This window comes from Corvus moneduloides, chromosome 11 (genome assembly GCF_009650955.1).
Source record: "Corvus moneduloides isolate bCorMon1 chromosome 11, bCorMon1.pri, whole genome shotgun sequence".
Classification (NCBI taxonomy): Eukaryota; Metazoa; Chordata; class Aves; order Passeriformes; family Corvidae; genus Corvus; species Corvus moneduloides.
In genome coordinates, this window is record NC_045486.1 from 5,598,144 (window position 1) to 5,621,379 (window position 23,236).

General features: G+C 47.5%; 1 protein-coding gene across 4 annotated transcripts in view; it reads left to right on the forward strand.

The window, feature by feature from the left end:
- Nucleotides 1–23,236, forward strand: part of FRMD4B (FERM domain containing 4B) — a 125,672-nt gene that overhangs the window by 40,056 nt on the left and 62,380 nt on the right. Inside the window, exon 1 of one of the 4 annotated variants that reach the window (XM_032120812.1) lies at nucleotides 6,330–6,727. The exons of the other annotated variants lie outside the window; for them this stretch is intronic. Coding sequence (XP_031976703.1) covers nucleotides 6,566–6,727 — 162 coding nt within the window. The 5' untranslated portion in view covers nucleotides 6,330–6,565. Of the gene's footprint in view, nucleotides 1–6,329; nucleotides 6,728–23,236 lie in introns of those variants that run through there. 4 annotated transcript variants of the gene reach the window in all.

Here is a 23,236-nt window from a genome sequence, read left to right on the forward strand (position 1 = left end):
AATCTCTGCAGCTCTGAGGATGCTCCACGTTCCCACCCTGTGCTGTTTGATCTCTCGTTTCCTCCAGATGTGACTTGGGAGCAGCACCAAGTGCAGGATGATTTCCCATGTCACCAGTGATGACTCTCCTCTCCTGAAGGAGCTTTGCTTGAGAAGGAAGCCCTTCCCACAAAGCAGAGAACAAGGGGGTGGTTTTCCAGGATCCTGCCCCATCCTGGAGCAGCGAAGGCAGTGTCACATCCTGACCCACTGTGCTGCTGTCCCTGGGCAAGTCTCTGTGCCCAGAGAGCTGCAGACCATGGTGCTGATGCCTGGGTAGATGTCAGCCCTCCTGCAGGTCCCCCTCCTGCTCTGCTGGCTGTCACCCATGCAGCTGAAAAAGGACATAAATGTGTAGTTGGAAAGCATTCAGAGACTCTGTTGTGTGTGATAGAAACAAATCCTCTTTCAGATGAAGATCAAATTTTTTACTCCCATTTCCTGATCCTTCTTTCCCCACAAGTCTGGGCTGGTGTTTCTCCTTACTAGGTATCTTTTCAGTGCAAACTGACTTTGAGGCTGTAAAGTCCTCCTGCCTTAAAAATAGATGTTTATAAAAATTTTAATGTAATTTGTATGTAGGTATATGTTAATAGTGACCTGCATTAGAAGTCCTGCTGCCAGATGTCACGTAGACTCCTTCAACATCCCCACCTGATTACGTGTGTTTGGACACGTGAGGTTTCACTGAAGCTGGTGGAGCTGTGCCCAATTATAGCCCTGCTGCACTGGCCATGGGTACTGGAGGAACTAGGTTTGTGCTCTGGAAACTGGGTGATGTTGTTCTGACAGTGATAGCGTGGTAGTGCAAGATGATAAACCCTGACTCGTGAAACTGGAGCATCTGCTACTTGTTTTGAACCTGACCTGATTTTGTAGTTCTGGGTATGGCAGGTATGAAATTTGCTGTTTGAGGAATCAGACAGCAGCTGCTTAATCATTTATAAAGTAAAAAGACTGTGGCACTTCATTTCTGATGTGAAGTGCTAATTAGTTTACTATGGGATGCAGACTGCAGGAAATTTGTGTTTCTGGCACAGTGGCTGTTCATCTTTAAAAATGTGTTTGTCACGGTGTTGTGTTTATATCATTAGTGTAGAGCAATATAGTACAGCCCAGGCTGTGTGAGAGGAGGGAAAACATCAGCACCTCATTTAGAAACAGGCAAGGCTGCTGTTAAATAAGCTTATTAGAGGCTGTGCCTCACCCAGAGAGGAGAGCATTAGGTATCAGTCTCCCTCTGGAGCTGGGGATCATTTTGGGTGTAGTTGTGGCTTTCAGCTACATCAGGCACTTGACATAGGCTACACTGCATGTAGCTATTTATTTATCAGGTTCTACATCAGGATTTCAATTCCCAGCTTTTGCCCACTGACATGTTGTTGTTAGCCTTGAAGGAGAGTAGCATGGCCCTTTCATTCTTTCTAAATTAAAGTTGGGTAATGTGAATGACAGTAAATAAATCTTTGTGGAAGTGTAGACTTAATTTCCGAGAGGTCCTCAAATTTGTGCTAATATGAAGGATTAAGTAGGTTAGTTAGAGGCATATTATAATTAATATTTTTTTTAATAATCTCAAGGAACCAAATTGGTTTGCAAACACTTTTACCAGAAGTTGAATCTTGCTTCAAAAACTCTTGATCAGGGCAGGTTGGATTACAGACTTATCCTGTGCACTGGTGCTGCTGCTTAAGCATCTTATGTACTGAGAGGTTAGAACATCAAAGAGAGGGCGCCCAATGTCTGCATTTCACTTTATATTTAAGTTAGTAATTAAGGGCCAGAGACTAGCAAAACCAATTTTTGAAAAGTCACTTCATCTTTATTTGGGGTTAATTGCATTAATGCTCACAGCTTGACAGGCTTGGTTCATGACAGGAATTTAAAAAATAAAGTTGTAGGGGATATGCAGCCTTCAGCATTGTCTGAAAGTCCTAATTCCCAAGCAGTCCTTTTGTTCATGCTCATGAAACCGCCTATAAAACAGTATCTTTGAGCAGTTTTAAAATTTATTTTTAAAGGCAGTGTAATTGTGTGCTGTTGGCTTCTAACTTGAGCAAAATGGGAAGATTTTGATGAAAATCTGCATAGAGATTTGTACAGAAAGGAGAAACACATCTGGGTGAAGCAGGATGAAGTGGGACTGCAGCTGGTTCCTGGTGGGAATTCAGAGGACAGTGTGGTACCACAGGTTTTTGGGTTTTAGCACAGAACCCAGTGATGCTTCTCATTGCCCTGAGCCCAACCCAGGGGTCAGGGCTTGAGGCTGGAGCCCTTGGAGCTGCGGCAACAGCAGATGTCAATAGCGGTGTGTGCCATGAAGCAGAATTGTCTCTCATAACTTTGTGAGGACGCTTGGTGGGGCTTTTTGTGTTCCCTGAGCTTTACTGCTCGCTCTACAGAATGTTACAAATATTGGCTGCAATCATGTGTAAACAATAAGAGTGCAATCATGGATTAGAGCCTGTTTTAATGCTCTGGTCAGGACAGACATCTGCGAGCCTGCAGAATTTGGCATTTCATGCATCTGAACAATAACTCACCTTTTACTGTGGAAGGTTCAGAGACTGAAAATGATCAAAGCTTTACTTTCATTAGCTATCACTAGGGACTTTATATGTGTCCTTTCCTGTATGCCTAATCAAAAGTCCTGTCTAGGAGCAATACTGTGTTGCAGATTTAAAAGCAGATTGATGCTCTTGTCCTCTGGCCTCACAGGCAGATGAATTCTCTATTCATGGGAACTTCATATGAGCAACTTTGAAAAGAGGAGCAGCAATTCAGCTAAACCTTGTTCCATTAATTTTGGCATAGAAGATAACATGCAAGGAAGCCTGAGAATCCACTTGGGATCATCTTTTCCTATTATGTTGGTAGCAAACCTTTGTTCTTTTTATTGCTCATTATTCTGGATCTACAGTCAATAATATGAGGAGAAGCATGAGTCTGACACACATCAAGTTTTCTGTTGCCTTTTAAACTGACATTCTCCTTAGATCACTGTTGTGTAGGCTTATTCCTTATCAGCAATGAATGCTGTGTTGTTCATATGACTGTACATCAAACAGCTGTGCAGTAGCTGTCTCCTGTGTTCCCCTGACAGTGGTACATATATCTACAAAGACATTTTCTGAGAGCTCTCTCTCACCCTCCTTTTCCTCCCAGAATGGAAATCTGGATGGTACAGCCTTTGGAAACCACCTGGGTATTTATCCTACTGGCTTTCCCTTGCTGAATTTTGTTTTCTGTTCTGACTCTAAGGAGCCTGGGTTTTATTTGTTTCAAACTAACCTGCTTGCAATCAGGTTCTTAAAGCGGAAGTCAATAAAGGACTAAGACTGATGTGAAAGGATAATTCATCAGCTGTATATAAACTCCACCAAAATTATGCTAAATTGCATTTAGCTGTCTTTTGCATCACAAATTTTCTTTGCTCTTTTTTGTTCTGTGTGTGTTTAACACTATCCAGGTTCAAGGGACAGTGCACTCTTGTACTTGGGTCAGCTGTGAAGGTGAAGTCCAGATGGGACTTAAATCTTACCTGTTTTATCACCTACTTCATCTATCAAAGGGATGAAACAATGGGTGAAGTTTTTATTCATGCGGCTGGACTTGAAGTCCATGTACCCTGAATAAGGGTGGGGAAAAGGTTCTTGCCTTGCTCCAGCCTACCCATGGAGCTGTAACTTCGCTGTCGGAGCATAAAGCCTGCACAAGGTCAGTGGGAATATTGATGGGAAAAGCAGCTGGGAGCACTGAGGAGGGAAGGCCTGAGTACCTGTGGCTCTGCCTTCTGAGATGGAGCATCTGAGAGCATTGCTCAGGCTCACGGGAGCTTGGGAAGCATAAAGAATAATTGTGCAGGACATGTAGGTTCAGTGCAAAGATACCATGGATCATAGAGCAATTGAAAAAACCAAACATGTAAAAAATCCCCAAACTGAAAAAATGTACCACAGATCCTCTGTGCTCTGTTAAAGGAGAAAATAATCATCCTCATTTTTCAATCTAGTTAGGCAATAGGGGGAAAAAGGCAAAACAAAAAGGCACTGAGGACAGCAGGCACAGCACAAAACCATGTAAACTTTTCCTAGTGGGTGGGTTGGATTTTCCTGTCGCAGGACAGGGCTGTTCCCTGCCCTGTTTCTTTCACTACAAAGCTCCTTTTCTTTTCTTTTCTTTTCTTTTCTTTTCTTTTAGAAATGGCACTTGAAAACTGGATCTTTTTTTTATCTCTGTGTTTAAATTTGGATATGACTTGACCACAGTGCACAGATGCCATTGGAGATTTTCCTGGCTGATTCCTCTCCAATGCAGTGTTATGTGAGGGACTGGCAATTCCCTGCTGCCAAGCCTGGCACTGGGACTGGCTCAGGTTATTGGAATAACCCCATGGATATTTGTCACCACTCTCTCCCAGTGGAAGAGGGAAACTTTTTGTATTTGGTACATGTGGGTTGCTGTCAAAGTCCTCTAAATACAGTGGTGGGCAACACTGGAGGAGGAGGAAGAAGTCTTTTTGTGGCTACAGGCTCTAAGTGATTCCAAGGGATGATAAAACCCTTGGGGTGGAACACGGATGCTGGATTTCAATGTAGAGCCCAAATCCTTGCTTGTCTCTTGCTACAAGAAGCCATATCCTTCTCTGCCTCAGCTCACTTTGTAGCAGCTTCTTATCCATTTGAAACATGGTTATTGTTTTCCCCATGTGAAAGCAAGGCTTGGAGGGACCGAAACTCCGTGGCAACAGCATAGCCAAGGGATACCAGCACCAAGAGCAGCAGCAGGGCTGCTTTCACTCTGCTGTGCATGAAAGGGAGAAGTGTGATGTTGGAGACACAGGTCCAAAGCCTGTCTCAAACAGGCAGGCAGTCATCTGTCTGCAGAATTACATCACCCAGCTGCCACAGCGGCGCTCACTGTGGTGAGCTCCTGCAGTAGGGAGAAGGTTGATTAATAAGGAATGAAGTGGGGTTTGTGAATATTTTCGCTGTGCTGTGGGCACGCAGGTGTCTTCCTCCCGTGAGGACCATTTGGGATAGGCAGGCAGTGCCCTTGGGGAAGCAGTGCCGGCAATGCCGTGGGATTTAGCTCTCCCTCCCAGCCTGGATGCAAGCTGTTCCTGCCCCTTTCCATTCATCGCATTGTACAAGTTTGCTCTTACAGGTCAACCTTGCTGATGATTTTAGCCAAAAATCTGCTCTTTGAATAGTTTCTTCAACAAGGTGATGATGGTGGCATATTTGGTTCCCAGCAGCTTCTGTGCCAAAAAGCTTAGGAAGTGTCAAATCCTCTGAGGGGAGGTCTTAAAAAGAAAAATCGTCCTTCGTCTTCCACCCTCCCTTAACTTGTAATGGGGAAGAGCTCTCAAATGGGAGGTGCGGCTTGGGACCATTAGCACTTAAAGCCCCAGAAGGGCAGGGTGCTGTCCAGTTTTAAACTGGCTTGAGGCAAGGCTGGAGTCTCTCGTGGGTTATTATTGCAGTGTTTATTTGCTCTGGGCGGTTTGTGAAGAGCTCGGCCACAATGCCCAGCTTTGTTTTTCTCATGCAGCAAGTGCTGTGTTAATGGAGTTAGTTTAAGAGTAGAGCAAATCATCTCTTTAGCGCGTTTTGGGTGTTTGACCCATATGATGCAACAACCAAGGGGAAAGTGCTGAACAGAGGGATGGCTCTGTGCTGTGGGTATTTGCCACAGTCAGAGCTGGAAGAGAAGTTACTGCATCTATTTTACTGTGAGGCACTGGCCCAAGTTGTGTTCAAAGCCAGGTTGGATGGGGCTCTGAGCAGCCTGATATAGTGGAAGGTGTCCCTGCCCATGGCAGGGGGGGTTGGAACGAGATGAACTTTCAGGTCTCTTCCAAGCTATTCTATGTCTGCAGGACTGATATTTCTCCCCCCCCCCCCCCCTTTTTTTTTTTTTCCTCCACTTGCTGGTTCCCACAAGTGCCTTTTTCAAGTAGGATTTCTAGTGTATAATTTGAGCGCGGGCTCAGCCGGGAGCAAACGATGACAGCTTTGTTCCCTGTATAGCAGATAATGAGGTGTTGGAGGCAGATAGCGCGGGATTCGTGTGTGGAGCGCCTGCCCAGCTCACTGAAGTGCGGCAGCGCTGAACGCCGGTGAGCGGCTTCCTCTCCTCCTGCAGCATCTAAATGGGGTTGTTGTCAGGGCATATGGCAAAAGGGTTAAAATTTAATTAGAAAACATAGTGGTAGCTGCTGGAGCTTAACAGAGCTTTATATAAGCTGCTAAGGACAAGGCTGCTGTGTGAGCTGCTGGTAGGGCTGAGCTACTGCAGCCGCTGGCTGGGCGTCAGGAGCCGGGGCATGCCTGGGAATCTGCCCAGGAAGCGTCGTGAAAGAGGAGTTTGTTTCAAGGCTTGACCCTAGCTCTGTGCAACACCCCTGCCCGCCGCCCGCCGTATAAAGCCGGGCAGCCTCATGCCAGGCGTCTGAGCGGGGCAGCGAGAGCAGCCAGCGGCAGCCAGCCGGGACGGGGGGCTTGTGTTGCCAGCGGAGCGGCTCATGGCTTCGGTGTTCATGTGCGGGGTGGAGGACCTGCTGTTCAGCGGCAGCCGCTTCGTGTGGACGGTGACGGTGGCAGCGCTGCGGCGGTGGTACGCGGCCCGGCTGCGGGCGTGCCGGCAGGCGCTGCGAGCCTGGTGTGGCCTCCGCGATGTCTATCAGGTAAAAAAACCCAGCTCTCCCTCCCAGCTTTTCCTTGGAACAGCATCCCGGCACCTGACGGGCGCGTTTTCTCTCTTCGGGCTGGTTCCTCCGTGCGCACCCCCGGCGAGGCGGCTGGGATGGGCTGAAGAGCATCGAGGCAGAGCTGGGAAGGTGCTCAGAGGATCCTGAACCTGGCTCTGAGATGATGCCGGTATTGCTTTCGAAGTGCCGGCTGTGTGCCTGAATTCGGGGTTTGGGGGAGATATTTTCTGTGCCAAATAGGTTTTATCAGTCAGTCAATCTAGAAGTGTTTTGGCAGCCAGCTGCCCCCCCATATCACAGCCCCTCGGAGCCCCTCTTGCTGCTGTCCCCATCCTTGCCCTCGGGATCTGGGGGACGGAGCCCCGCGAGCTCCTCTCTGCCTGTGCCCTCGGAGCACGATGCTCCCATGGGGAGAGACTGGCTGTGGCTTTTTCTGCTGTTTGTGTCACTGAATAGTGGCAGCTTGCAACGTGATAGCCCTTTGCAGGGCAGAGGGCTTGCTGCTTGGGAGGGGTGCAGTGAGTCCTGGAATGGCAATTGGGGGGTTCCCCTTCGTGCAGGCAGGAAACACAGCCCTGTACTTGCAGTTATTGTGGTATCCAGTTGCAGTGAGGGTGGTGCCACTCTTTTGCGAGTCTGTTTTTGCTGGCAGTTATTTATTTCTGTGTGTCTGCATTTCTGTCTCGCATGTGAACTTGTGCTGCATGCCCGCTCTCAGCGCCGTTGTGTGTGTTTGCTACATGAGGGTGAATCTTTCACAGCAGCTTCTCCCCTCTCCCTGGTGTGTTGCAAAACAGAGAATGACACAGCTCAAAGCAAACAGCTCTCCAGAGCCACCAGGATGCAACTTCCATGGGAAAGTCATGCTAACAGGACATCTGTGCCTGTTTAATCCTAAAGCGATCTGCTGGTATTTAGCTTTAGGGATAGGCTCAGGAGTGAGCAAGCAGCTTTACAGCGGTGGATGTACAAGTGCTTGAATGTACCTTGGGCAGATGATGCACGTAAATACTCCATGATGTGTCTGACACAGGTGTCACTGTGGATGTGGATCCATATATGGATCATGACTAGTTAGGGGGAATGCAGGAGTAAAGGCATCACTGCTCCTCATCTGCCCAGCTTTACTGACCTGTAGGAATGTGGTGGGATGCAGTCCTGACCCTCCTCTTCCTCTCTAATTAAAATCTACCTACACCTGTGCTGTGTGGGTGTTATTTTTAGGGTCCATTCACGTAAAGAGCATGGAGCTTAGACTGCCTTCCCTCTCTACTGCATCCCCGTGGAGGTAAACCCCATCCCTCCAGGGCTGGAATAAAGGCTTGGTGAGGACCAGCTCTGACAACAGCTGTATTCAGCCTGTTCAGCTGCCATACTCTGATGGCTGGCTTGAAGTGAAAAGAGACTTTTTCAAAACAAAGTGTAGCTGTATCTCTGCCCAAACTTACTGCGTCCTCGTGGTTGCTTTGTCTTGTCTTTTCTTCGTGAAAAGCATCACTGACGTGTGCATGTGTCTGGAAGGGGGGATGTGAAAATGGGTAAAAAGAGGAGACTGGTCCTTCTCTCAACCTACCAGGCAGACCTTGAGCCAGGGAAGTGGACAGGGAGTGCCCTTTCCCCTCTGCCCACAACTTGTCACAGCCAGACTGCTGGGATCATGCAGGGACCTGTTGCTCTCCACTCACTGCCCTGAGGGTCTTCCCTGGGAGGTGAAACTCAACAGGAAAAAGGCAACTCTCATGTTTTAACATCAGAAATTTGCTAGAGGTAATTTGGGGTGTATTAAAGCGAGATGGCTGAAAGAATGCCCTGCAGCTCTTCCTTGTTGGGTTGTGTAACACTTTGCTTTTTGTGCTGAAGTCTTGGCCCTCAGCTGCTCAAACCCCTGGCTGAGTCCAGCGAGTGAGGACTGAGCACACAGCGTTAAATGTCACCCAACTGCTCAGATACCAGAGCCCTGCAAGGGCTTGAATCAAATTGGTTTTCTCATTTTTTTTAAGCACTTCAAGTATGGAAACGGCTAGAGAGAGTGGCTGGGTGACCCTCGCATACAGCGAGGAACTCTGAGCCACACTGGGTTACATTTCTTCACCTCAGGCTCAGTGGAGCAACACAGGAGCAACACATGCAGTGTAGAGCTCTCCATGGGGTTGCTTCTCTGAGGAGGTGGATGTTGCTGTGTCTGTGGGACAGGACTCTAGTCTTGGGTGTGAGATTTTGTGTTTTCCTCTGTTCCCCTGTTCTTTGTAAAAAGGGTATAACAGCACTCTCCTACCTGCCAGGGATGCTACTTGTCCTCTCAGATTTTTTCCCAGAAGTCCTGTAGTTATTGCAGCCACATGAAAGCACCTTTTTGTCCTGTGTTCTTACTAAAATTGACTCCTGGACACGTGTTTAACACAGTCCTTTACCACCTTGGCTTCATGCACAATACTCATATTTATGTAGCTCCTTTGCATTCATATTCCAGGTGTGAAAAATACCGCAGGTTTTATATAGAGGTTCTTTTGGCTGAACTTAGGCGTTTCCCCTCTCTGAGGGCTCCCTGGACTGTGTATGGTGTGACAGATCAGGACACCAGACAGAACTTTGTCACTGAGCTGCGTGCAAGGGACATGCAGGGGAGAGTGAGGTGACAGGCACTTGTGCTGCTGATCAGCCCTGGCAGCCTCAGTTTGTTTTGATCAGTATTTGGGAGTCACATTTTGTGGGCCAGTTGCTATTTTTGTGTGAGTTGGATGCTGCCAGTAAGTCTCTACTTAATCATCGGTACATTTTTGTGGAGAAAGGAAAGCAAGTAGGATTCCTTCTCCTTGGGCTGCTACATTTGTTGTTGTGGTGAGGGGGATTTTTAGTCTTTTTAAAATACAAAATTCTTGGCAGCCTTGTGGGAGAGCTGAGCTTGAGTCCCAGCATGGAGAAGCCACAAACACCTCTGTGTGTCCGAGCAGGGTCATCCCCATCGGTGTTTGGGAGCCGGCAGGTGCAGAGGTGGTCACGGGGCAGCGCTGGCTGGCAGGGCAGGCTCAAATCCTCTCTGCCAGCATAAAGCCCTTACCTGCCTTAGCAGCTTTAAGCACAACTAAAACCCACCCCAACAAGCACAAACCAGCCTTTGTCAGTCACCTTTTCCTTAGCCTTTGTGTTTCTGTCATGTATGTGTGGGAAACACTTTCCAGGGTTTTACCTGTTGTTCTACCTGGTCACTGGCACGGGCACTTCAGCCCCAGCCCAGGCACTTCCCCAAGCTGGTCCTTGCTCCAGAATGCTTACCATCATCTGTCCCACCTGCCAGAATAGAAGGGATGTCCTGCTTGCCCAGAGCCCATTCATCTGGAGGAGGCTGTGAGCCAAAGCTCTGCTGGGGTGTCCCGTTTCACTCTGAAATAACCCCTGAACCCGCACGAGGGGAGGGGCTGCACAGTGTGTGAGTTGATTCTCTGAGCCCTTGGGTTGTATGCCAGGGAACATTGTCTTTTCCACGGCAGGGAGCGTTTAAAGCCTGTCCTAGAAATAACAGATTTGCAGAGACAGCTGATAGAAAAGCTGGCACAGGTCTTTTTTCTAACAGCAGCAAGTCCGTATGAGTTTTTGGGGCTGTTAGGGCTTGGAAATATTCCTGGATGAGAATTCAGCATAGAAGCCTTCACTCAAGGGTTCCCATTTCCTACCAGAGAAAGGAGTGAGGGCTGTGTTTTGTTGTGGAGCTCTAGCACATAGTGCTGTGGCTTTGGGGGTCTTCCCAGAGCCCCTCCTGATGCCTGAGATGGGACAACATGGCATTTCTAGGTGTCCTGATACTATTCCAAAAGAAAGCTTTCTGCAGGGCTCTCCACATGATGGCTTTATAGGCCACCTGTCTTAGATTTAATTATAGGGCAGTAAAACAAAGTGAAACTTTTATATAAATGAGGTTAACAAGCAGCTGCAAAGCCAAAAACTTCTAGAATCAACATTTATCCTGTGTTTAGTCACCTGCATTTCATTGGCCTGATTTTCATTGGGATATTGACACGGAGTTTTCCTCTGAGGTATCAGTGCCGACTGCCACCAATACATCCCACACACAGTGGCTCCTCACTATGGTTAAGCAGGAACGAAGCATTGCATCGAAATCTATTTGATGATGCAGCTAACTGTTATAAATTAAAAGCTGGTGAAGTGAATGCTTTAGGGTGAGGGTTAAAGGTGTGTCAGTCAGTCTGCTTCATGCAAAGTGAAAAGAAACTGGGCAAACTGTTCCCAAACTCCCTGCAGAACATAATGGCACGTTGTGATTGATCTGCTGGATGTACAACCAGATAGGGGAGCATCTCTGTGTAAGCAGTTTAGGAGTAACTGGAATTATCAATAGCACTGGTAATTAGCTGATAAATTATGGCGTAAAAGTGTAAACTTTTCGTGTGGGTCTTTTAGACAAAGTGCTTTTGAACCTCTCTGAAAGGTCATTTCCTCTGTGTGAAGTGAAAAGAATTTTGCTGATGAAGCACAGTAAATCAGCTTTGTACGTGTGTCTGGCCCATGGTACCTGGGGTGGAGGAGCAGGAGAGGAAGCGGCTGACTTCTGTTTCCTCCAGTGCTAACGTAGTTGGTTTGGATAGTGAGCACCACGCTTCCTCTGCTACCACACCTCAACTTTTCATTATGAAAAATGCTGACGACAAATTGAGATGCCTTTTTCCTTATCTTTCCACAATGATGAAAAGCAGTGCTGGAGTGGTGAGGGAGGGCACAAAGCAGGCGCTGCATTGTCAGGGCAGAACTTTGTTCCACACCAGACAGACCCCAGGAGTGATGCTCAGCAGAAGCATCTCAGGTGTTCTTACAGGTCAGGGCTTTTCAAAGAGAGCTGGAAAACCTGTTTTGGAGCACACTGAATATGTGTCTGTGTCCCTTGACAGATTTAAACTTGTGCACTGGGGATTACCAGTCACCCTGGAAAAGCTTTGCTCTGGCTGCTTTCATCCAGCTGTTTTTCTTTTTAAAGGGATCTGATCTAAGGCAGTGATGCTGCTCATATGTCACCTGCAGAGCTTTGGCTGTGCTGAAACTCCCATCATATCCAAACCTGGCACGTGGAGGTGTCCCCACGGCTGGGACTTTGGGAGAGTCTTTAGGAGGGCTGGGAACAGGCCTGGCTCTGGGCACTGCCTCCTGACAGCTTAAAGTTAAACTTGGCTCTGCACACTTCCAACAGCAGCTTTCCAGAGCTCTCCTCCAGATATATTTCCATCTGAGCTCATGATATAGTGCTTTCTGTTTGAGAGAGTTCATTCAAACAAAAATATGATTTTTTTTTTGGTACCACTTCTCCCTCTTCCCTCACTGACAAACTTCACAACCAGACTGTGAACTTCATCTCATTTCCTTAGGGGTGTCATGGTGCCAGTTTCAAACAGTGCCTTCTATTCACAAACCACTTGGGCTTGTATAAATATTTTTCCTCTTCGATGTGACTCAGCTCACAAAATACGTTAGATTTTGAATGTCGCTGGCATCGCTTCTCAGAGGCAGAAAGTCCTGTACAAAGGTATCACTGTATGAGCTTGCCTGGATAAATCTCCATTTTGGCCTTTGCAGAGAGGCTGGCCAGCTCACTCTGACTGGACACAAGCTGTATGAAAAGGAAAATTAAAAGTGTTTCAGGCACATGCTGGTTTTTCCAAGCTTCATTTTTGTCCTTCTGAGTGTTTATCTCTCTGTCACTCCTTTTTGCTGGCATTGTCACTGCAGCGCTTTGTGATCTTGGATGGACTGTCCATGTGCTTAAAATAGCACTGTGCTATCTTTGTCCCCTCATTTTCTGAAAATCAGGCCACCCCTTGTGGAGTCTGCATTGCTCTTAAAACCTCTGAGTCATAATTAGTGATTAGTAATTCTACTAATCTTCTGTACAGATGGAGGCCAGTTCATTCTCAGAGACTGCAAAGAGGATAAAGCTATCAGTGCTGGAATATATTAGCTTAAATAACCTCCCACACACAAATACACATGTACACTTTTCCCCACTAATTGATCTGTCATTCATTTAAACATGCATCAGTGGTGTGTTGGGGAAGGAGATGGGGAGAGTAAGTGTCCTCAAAAAGCTGAAAAGAGCCTGAACATGCTGGTTTCAGCCATAAAAAGTCATCTTTGACAGTCCAGGCAATGCTAGGATTAAGACTGTGGTGTTTCTGTGGTTGCTTTTCCAGCTGATGTGGGGTAGGTGCTGTCCTGGGGGTGGTGCCCCAGTGTGCATCTTCCTGCTGGCCATCAGGAGAGTGGTGCCAGCAGAGCTGGGAACGGGGATGGAGGAGTCACTGCAGTTCCACCCATGGCACTGCTGGTGATGTGCTGGTTCCTGAGCATCCTGGCTTTACCTTTGGTTGGGCCAGTGGTTTCCAGGCAGGGAGATGTGGGCTGGGCAAGAGGGTGTGAGGTTTGGAGCAGGGTGGTGCTTGTTAAGCCGGAGTGAAAGTGGCAGTAATTCCTCTCTCACATCAAGAAGCACACTGCATCTGTTCACCTTGCTGGGAGGGCTGGGGTGCAGCTGGGGTGTGCTGCGTTCCCTGGAGGGTCACCCTTCAGTGAAGAGTCGTGGCACTGCTATCCCCAAACTCAGCTTGTTCCTGCCTCAGAGTTGCAGAGATTTCCCTGTGCTCAACTCCAACAGCTTCCTACCTCTTACAGGTGTGCTGTATTTTTTTAAACTCTAATTTTTTTAATTAAAAAAAAAGTTATCTGTACAGCTGAATTATGCAGCCCTGGTCTGTGTTTGTTTGGAAGTCACAGATCCTCTGAGGAGCTGTGCTCTCCCTTCTCCAGCTATTCCTGTCCCTGTGGTTATCCCAGCAGGGCAGAAGCTGGCACCACCCAGGTAACCTTCACGTCATTTCTCTAAGGAAACATGACTCACTGTCTATTTTCCATCTTATTTTTGGGGCTTTGCAGTCTGTGTTTTGGAGACAAATGGAAGTTTGTTGCTCTGAAATCCTCTCCCCAAACTGTCTTGCTGCCACCCCTTAGGCTGTTGGTGAAGTCTGGACCAGCTGGCTGGACCTGACCTGGCACCCTCCTGCCTGATGTGGGGCCAGCTTATGGTTTTTTCATGAAACCTGTGATACTGAGCATGGAGAGGAAACCTTTTGTAGTGTCATGACTGTGAGAATGTTGGCTTTTACAAAATAACTTTGGGAAAAAAGACAACTCTTTGTCTGCAGCTATTTAAGGGGTGGTTATTTGATCAAAGCTGGTTCTTCTGAATTAAACAAGGAGGGTGAGACACCTCTGGCACCTCACTGCATCCCAGGTGTCTGGGGTAGCCGCCTTCTGGAGGTGTCTGGATTGATGGTAATTTGGGGAGGCGAGGGGAGCAGGGCTGCCTCACCGTGTGATGGGTAGACCAGGCAGTGCTGCTTCTCTCCCCAGCATTGTTGGGAAGGCTCTGTCTTTATACAGTGCTCTGCAGCTTCATGGAACCAGTTGTTGGCCTCAAACAGTGGGTACAGAGCCTCCTGTTTGGGGGACTTTATCTGGGCCAAGGGGCCTCAGAACCTCTAAGAAGAGGGAGCTCCATCTCTGAGGTGTTTTTGTCCAAAGTGTGACCCATTTTCACTCTGGGAAAAGCAAGTTAGTTTGTTCCAGGTGTTGAACTTAATTTTTTTTTTTTCTATTAGAAGAAATCCCTGGGTTATAAAAATTGGGGTGGGAAGGTCTTCACAGCTTGTCCTCTCTGTGCATAATGACTGCTCAGTTGAGAGCATAAATAACTGAATAAGAGCATTCAGGTTTTTGAAGTAAATGCATGTGTAAATTTGAGACTTTGTGCCTCTTGTGTACCTGCCCGAAGGTCAGGTTGGAATTCTGGAAGTTGCAGCTTCCTGGACTTGGGTGCACAGTTCTTTGTTGTTCTGTTTTTTCGTTTTCAGTGAAAGCAGTGTCAGCTGTTTGAGTTTTCTTTGAGGAGAGCTGTCTTTGTGCGTGTGTGGCACCTGTGCTCTGCCTGACACAGTTACACAGTTTGTGCTGCTGCGTCAGAGCCGGGGGGTGTGTGAAGCCGTGTGGGTTGATGTGCCAGTGGGGAAGGAATCCGGGAATCAGAACAGAACTCAGTGTTTTGCACACAGAGAACAGCCTGCAAAGGGAGCAGCAGACCAGCAGGCAGATGATTTACTCCTCTACCAGCAGCAAAGTGCACTCCTGTAGACCCAGGAGCAAATTCAGAGTGGTGGCCAAGGGTGTAAACTGTGTCCACACTCTTGGTGTCCTGCCCAGAGTGCAGCAGCTCACATCAGAGGCAGCAGACCCGTGCTTTGGAAAGCAGTTTGGGAAATCCAGTGGAATGCTGCACCCGGGGGTGTCTGTTGCAGGGAGGGACTGTGGGGGTGTGAGCGCATGAGGTGAGGGCAGGTGTGCTGAGAAGAGGAGCTCTGGTTATCTCTGTGCCTGTATCCCTTCAGATGGGTTGGTCCCCACTGCCACAGGGCTCAGCCTTGCTCCAAGGGGTTCAGACTGGGGATGGATTGAAGTTTTAGTGCGGTGCCAAGTCTTTACACAAAGGCCCCTCCTGTCCCCAGATGTGGGTGGGTGGAGGAGCTGGGAGGGGCGATGGAAGCTCCCAGCGAGCACAGAACTGCCAGCGTGGGGGTCCTCAGCCATTGCTGTGACACAGGGACCATGATCCCACACCGAGGTGTCTCACTGCCCCAGGACTGGCACCTGGGCTATGCTTTTGGTCAGTAACTGCTGGTTTTTCATTCGGTTTTGTTTTATAATAAAGGGGTTAATATTACAGACAGGGAAAAAAAAAAAAAAAAACAACCCACAGTTGTAATGCTTTCCCATTTTTAACAATCCCATTTCAACCCCTTGTGTCCCCTGGCTCACACTGGAAGGGCTTTTGTTTCTGAATCTGTAATCAAAGCAACAAAAGCGAAGGTCACTTCCTTCAGATTATATGGCAACGGAAGAAGTCTGGGATCATGTCTCCCTTCTTCCCCCAGCTCGAAAGTAGAGAAAACATGAAGGCTTAGTGCATGCACACTGGGAGTACTTCTTGGGTGTCTCCAGTCCATTTAAACCAGCAGGGTGTGTGACGTGGAGGTAAGAGGCTGTATTTTAATTTCTGATGCTTAGCAGTGACAGATAATGTTATTTAGTGCTGTTGCAGTGTGTCCTGAGTTAAACATCGTGCAGAGCTCAGAGCTGTGAGCCCCGGAGAGCCGGCAGCCAGAAAGCAGCACAGAGCAAAGAAAGTTTGGGTGGTGTAGGGTGAAACCTTTCTGCTTGCTCTTCTCTTTGCCTTGAAGGATCAGTCCATAAAAATTGCTCTGCATCTTTTGCACTCTATTGAGGAGATAAGGGGCTGTTTGTTTATCCCAGCATTTACGGCTGCTTTTTCCTGCCTTTGTTGTAAGTGCTGCCTTGGCTGCTTTAGGAAAGGGCTAAATTCAAGCTGGATCCTGGTAACTTTGCTGCAGCTGGAGCAAAGATCTATAACTTCTGGTTGGAGAGAAAACCTCTTTTCAGAGATTACCCTTATGGGCTGCTCTGAGATATGATTTAACCCAAACAAAGCACAGATTCAGGACTCCTGAGAAAAGGCGGTCGGCGCCTGGTACAGTAACTCCTTTCAGCATGCAACTATTAAATATCTCCTCATAAGGTCCCCTCCCCTCTCTCCCCCCAAAAAACCCTTTTGAAGAGGTGGCCTGGAGATGCAGCAGTGCACACAGAGCTGGAAGGTAATGGCTGCTGAGAAGGAGCCTTTGATCCAAAGCACTTGTTTTGCTTTAAAAGTGAAATGTGGAGCCATCCAGATCAGCCCTGCCGAGTGCCTGGCAAGGTGCTGGCACTGTGAATGTTGGCTCCTTGCCTCCACAGAAACGCTGCTCGCTGTCTGCTCCAGCCCATACTCACTGTTGTGACTTCTCTTGGTTCATTTGTTTGCACTTTGCAATTTTTTAAAGAGTTGCAGATTTAAAGGACTTGTGCTTTAGCCTTCTTTTTAAATTATTTTTCACCTCCTTCTTATCTGCTGTCCATCCAAGGCTGGCATCTGGGTTTCCTGAGAGGCTGTTGCCAAGCATGAGTGGCTGGAAAAGTCCAAGGAGGGATGCTGGGTGCAGGGACCTGGATGGGGCACGAGAGGAAGAGATTCAAGATGCCTTTAGAGGATGAGATACTGCCTGGAGGGGATGGTAGATATTTGGTCACGGCTTGCTCTGCCTGTGTCTCCTGCTTTGGGAGCTTTCCCTCTAAAACCCAACTCAGGGGTGAGTAGGGAGGTGGTGGAGGGGATAGAGGAGCATCCTGTGAAAAGTAATCAGAAATGGGGGAGAGGTGCAGGGCTGGGGAGAGGCAAAAAGGCATAAAGGGCAGGGTGTGGGTCTCCAGGGATGTAAAACTACTCTTCTATAAGGGTATTTTTCAGTCTTCTGTAACTATTCCTGTAACAGGGAAAGCTGAGTTTGTTCGAGTGGGTCAGGGATGGCTTCTGGGGTGAGGTAAAACTCAGGAAAAGTTACCAGAAGCTCTGCACAGAATATCCCGTGAGATTTGTGTTGTAGAGACTTAAGCAAAGAAGCAGGAGCTTAACTACTTTGCCTCCTGGTTGAGCAGCAAAGGTCAGGACAGGTCACAGGAGGGCGGGTGGCCAGCCCTGCCCCACGGTGGGCACTGCTTATTCAGGGGCAGAGGATGCTGCCGCCTCTAGACAGTGCCCCTTCATGGGCTGCCCCTGCCTTTATTCTGCCAGGTAGCACCAGGAAAGCTCTCTGATCCCACAGGATACTTTTCCCACCTGAATTCCCAAGAGATTGCACTGGAACAAAACATCTCCGTGGGCTGTGTGCAGTAATGACCTGCCCGCAGCGTCTCAGCAGTGCTGGTGATAAGCGTGTCTCCGGCAGACACGAATTTACTGGCTGTGTTCTGCCAAGGAAAGCAGATGTTGGATTTCATTGACTTGATATTTGTGGCAGATTTGTACTGATTGTTTCCTATTAATTTTCCTGATAGCTTTTTTATAGGATTAGCTGCAGAGTTGCCTGCCTATTCTTTTCTCGCTATTGTTTTAAATGCACTGCAAAGTGGCAGGAGTGGTACATCAGCACATGTGGAATGACATGACCTGTTTGAGAAACACTCCAGTTTTCAGCATGAGACACCTTTAAGGAGAATACGCCCGCAATAAAGGTGCTGATCCTTCAAGAGGATATCTAACCTTTCCCCCTCTGCCAGAGGGACTCAGCATCCATGATAACACTGCCAGAGAGATCCTGTGGCTTTTGGCAGTGCCAGCAGAGGTGAAATGCTGGCTGGATGCTGCTTGGCAGCTGGAAAGCCTGGGGCCAGCAGAGCCAGGGAAGAGTTTTTAGCAGCAGTTCTTCCCTCTGCCTCCTGCCACAGGGCTGATTGTTGCCTGTGCACTTGAGTGCTTTCATTCCTGTGCTGGTGCACAGTGAACAACCCCTGCACCCTGTATGGAATGGAGCAAAGGCAAGTACAGGATAAGCCATGGGTAGCATCAGGAAAGGCAGCCACACTGCAAGATTTCCTCGTGGGGAGGAGAGGGCTGAGGTTTTTACATTGCATGCTCCTGATAGGGAACAAGAAGCTGCAATTCTCCTGCCTATATTTAGTTCTTGGCAGAGGACTTTAACTCCTGGCTGGGTTACTGGATTTATCATTTTGAGGAAGATTGAATTAATTTGTTCCCTGGATTTTAATTTATCGCTTCTCTTCGTGTTTGTTCAGTTTCGGGGGTTTTATTACAGTGTGCTCACCATTATTTCTGAGAATTTTGGGAGAGCAGGATGAGGTTTAGAGCCCCATGACCTGCTCTGGTGAGTGGGATCTTCTAATGACCCCAGGAGGCTGTGCCTGTCATCCTGTACAAGCCATCAATAGAGTGAATGAAAGAGTCCCTTAGATTTGCCATCCCCTGCAATGAGAAATAATAGAATGAATGGGGAAAAGGAGAGTTGCATGGAAAGTCTGTTGGCACGTGGCCCTGCAAAGCCACAGTGCCTGCAGTGAGGGAGAGCACTTGGGCTGTTCCTGTGCCAGACGTTTTCACTGGCTCAGCTGGTGGGGCTTACATGAAAGTCAGTTGATGCTCTGCAGGAGCCAGTTTTTTCATCGTATCTCCAGCTCACATGGCTATTTTAGGAAGGTGCCATGCAACCCGGGGAGCCTCTCAGCCCCCTGTTCCAGGCACTGTGTTTTATCTCCAGCTCATTGCCAAACTTCAGCAGAGCCAACATTTCCATGTAGAGCATCATCAAAGGGGCATCAAAGTGCAAAGCTTGCACTTTTCTGCAGCCTGTCTCATCTTAAAACATTATTTCTGTGCACGTCATTCAGTTATGGCTTTCAGTGTCTGTCCCTGCCTGGCTGGTCCTGAGAAAGAGAACGCCCTGAGGCTGGGAATGGCTCTGTACAGTCCCTGCAGTTGCTGTGGGTAAACGCCCCATGAGTGTGCAGAGCCAGGGGGGCCTCTGCAGCCCTTGGGAGGGACGGGGGTGGCACTTGGAGTCACCTGGGGAGGCGAGATTGGTCCTACAGGATGGTTTGCCAGAGCACAAAGGATGAAAGATGTAGCCAGCCATTGTGGACAATCACTGACTATTTAACATTAGGCAGATACTGGCTTCTGTTAAAGGTTAATAGTGAGATAACAAATGATTTAAGGCAAAATCCTGACCCTATTAAAATTAATGGCAAAATTAATTGACTACACTGGAGACAAGACTTCAGCCAAAGCCTTCTTTATGACTTGAAGATTAGGAAGAAGAGGCAGTATGTCTGGAGACATGGTCTGCCCCCATAAAGCTGGTGGAACTTCTGCCACTGCCCTCGAAGGGATCACTGCAGGTTTATTGTGTCTGTGTGAGCCAGACTGTGGTGTCGTGGCAGGAACCACTGGCTGCCCTGGCTGGTGTGAGCAGACTGGGAAAACACAAGTTTCTGGACCCAGAGCTGACCCATTGGGCATTGCAGGAGGTACCAGTGAGTCCAGAGGGGAGGGCACTGCGCTGCTCTGTGGCAAACAAGCTGGTGGAGAGGCCCACAGTGGGGTGTGGGATGGGGCAATGCTTCCCTTCCTCAGCTCTTCACCCGTGGGAGAGTGGAGCATTTCCAATGCCCATCCATCAGTTTCACCCTGAGCACCTCCCACCATGGGACACTGAGTGGTGGCACCTACACTCGTCAGGGAAGACCTGTGGGTTGCAGATGGGCTCCTCAGAACGTGCATCATGGTGTCTTTGAAGATCTGTGCAGATTCTTTAAAAAGCTTCCACAGAAATGCTGGTAAAACCCCAAACTTCTGCCTGTTATTTTTCTGCTTATTCCGTAAAGTTCTGAGCGACTCCAAGTGCTGGAACATGATGAAGCTTTGCTCTCCCAACAGACACACCAGGAAGCTCTGAGGTCATTTAAACCATTATAAGTTTTTCCCTCTTCCCCCCAGCTGCATGCAGGCCCCTTCCTTCCAGAAGGACAGGCAAAGGCTTTTATTTTCCTGAGTTGTGCCTGGTTAGGGCAGCTCCTTATTGCAAGACATCCTTGCATGTGATTTCACATTTTGATCAGACTGTGCACGTTCAGGGGCCAGACATAGCTGGCTGGTTGTACCAAAGTCAGTGAAGCACTGCTGATCTGAGGCAGCTGAGGAGCTGATCCTAAATGCCTTCAGAACCAAAGGAAAAAACCCACCTAAATGCCAGTGAAAATCTGAAGTTTAGGGACTTCAGTATTAAGCTTTGAAATCTCTTGTAGGCTTTATGAGTTACAGAAGAAAGGTTTGGACAAAAACCCAGAACCTTTACAAGAAATTACTGGTGACGCTTTAATGGGTGGTTAACTGCAGCTCAGGTAGGGATTTGGACATGAAATCCTTTAAAGTTCCAGGCTGGTGCTCTGGGCTTGTGCACCTGGAAAGCAGTGCTGCTGCCTGTGAGTAGCTGCAAAAAGCAGGATGGAAGCATTTTGGGATGCCCTCATGGCACAGTCTTTGTGAAACCAGTGTGCAAAGGGACAGCATTGCCTTCTGGGAGAGGGAATTTTGCTCTTCAGCTTTTTGTTATCTGTATTAGTTCCTTCAGTGCTCTGACTGCCTGAGCCACTGTGGTGTGGCTGTTTCAGGAATAAATGAGCCAGTTTTTATAATCTATGTACTAATGATGTACCACAGTCCAATTCCTCACTTTTCAAAGTGCAGGTTTAAGGCTGTGTGCTGGCCATTTATTTAGGGAAAATGGTTCCCGTTTCTCTCTCATCACTGGATGCATCAGTACAGGTGTTTTTTCCTGCCTATAAAATACCTTTTGGAACCATTCATCTGCTAGTGAAGTTTAATTTCACGTAGTTACCCTGCCAGGAGCTGATGGAAATAATGTGCACAGTTCAGTGCAGATGGGAGCAAATCCCTGGTGTCACACACGGATGTTTCCAGGAGCACCCAGGCCTGAACAAAAGGGTTTATCTTGGAAGGAAGGAAAGAGGAGAACTGGAGGGGGAGAGGTTTGCTCCTTCCTAAAGACTTCTCATGGAATTCAGGGTATTAAAGGTGTGAAGCCTTGCTGGAGGTAGGTGGGGGTGGTTTTAAAGCTCCTGCTGATGGGTACTTAGGTGGCTGCAGGACCCTGGCTCGGCCACCCTGTCCCTGGGCAGGTCACACTTTCCCAGTGGTGTGCACACGTGGGCTGCTGAGCCCAAACCATGGCACTTCCCCAGGGAGAAGAGCTGGGATGCACGCACAGAGCTCTGAGCCCGTCACTGGCAGACACAGCTGCCAGTTTTGTCTTAATTATGTGCAGCTTACATATCATCCTCTCTTCTTCTGCCAGGGAGTTTTTAGGGTTTGGGATTTTGTTTTTGGCTTTTCCTAGACCTTAAAACAAAAAAGGCTTAAAAATAGAAGTCAGTGACAGATAGGCCAAGTGACTTCTTTGTAACTTGCCCAGTTCTGGGAGGAGAAATCTGACCTGGAGGGAGTGCAACACATTGGTTTTGCTCCTGACCCAAACCCTTCATGATTCTCCATTCCTAAGCTTCCCTTCAGGAGATGTGTTATTCTGACAGCTTTTTTTTTGGCTTAAGGGTTTGGGGTTTTTTTTTGAGATTTCCTGTTTACACCCTGTCTAATTACTCTTTTCTTTTTCTAATTTTTTTCCCTAACGGGATGACACACATGGATGTCTAAAAATATTGCATGTAACAACCAGCTTTGCATAGGGAGGATGTTTCTGTCCAAGAGAAATAGCACAAATATCCTGCATGTGCTTTTTCCCAAATAAACATTCAGGCTCAGGATATTGTAGGGAATTGGTCTATGTAGCCAAGAAGTAGGGTTTTTTTCTCTGCATTGCTGATTTTCTTCTCAAAGATGGATGTTGTGGAAAATCTGCCTCAATGATTTTAGGTGGAGAATTTATCATATTTTTGTCACAAAAAAGAGAGGGCAAAATGTTGTTTCCTCCCAGCTAATGAAACCTTTATGATAATGGTAATTTGCTATGTAGAATTACAGTCTCATATGCTTTAGTTTCCACACATGGATATTCTGAGAATTCCTCTTTTTTTTCCCTTCATTATCTGCCTCTTTTACTGAAGATCTGTGTGAATCAGATTCTTGCTGACAGCCTGTAAGTTAGGAGAGCTGCAGTATTTTGATATAACTGTGTTTCTGCATTGGACAGTGTTTGTCTCCTTCCAGTCCTCTCTGTTTCTGAGGTTTTGTTGCTTAGCTGCGTACAGAGAATACAAGTGACTTTGGGAAACAATAAAAATCCAGAATCCCAGCCTCTCTGTATGGTTTTGCCAAAAATAGGGCTGTGTAACGTCTCTCTCCTAATTTCCTTTTGGGAATGAGATGAGACACAAAGATGCTTCACAAATTTTATGCTGCTACTTCTTTTACTGGATAATAGCTTAAATATTAGCAGGCTTTTAAAAATAACTGCTAAGATGACCAATTTAGGGGCATGTTGCAAAAATTGTTCATTTATACAGACAATGCCAAGTCAATGAGAATAAGCTGAAAACAGATGTGTGTGTGTATAAATATCTCAAGACTGTTCACACCAGCTCTTGACTGAGCCAGACAGCTGTGCTCATCTCGTGATGGATTGGTCCAACACATAGAAAATCAATTATATTGTTCAGATTAGCAGGGTGTCCTGAATTAAAGATGAAAGAAAATGTATAAGCAAGGACTCCAGGGCTTTGGGTCTTTGAGGAGCCCAGTGCCGTGGGAGCTGGGACACAGCACAAGTCCCTTCCCAGAGCCTGAGGAAACAGACCTGCAAGCGGATGTGCTGTGGGGAATAAATCAAATCAATCACACCAGTGTCATTGGCAGAGTTAAAAACGAGTCCTTTGCTGCTCTGGCTCCAGGAGCTCAGTCTCCAGCTGCTGAGCTGGAGGCACCTTTCCCTCACCAAAATCCATTGATGAAAGCGATGGAAGCCTCTTTATGAAGCTCTCCAGCTTTTCTCC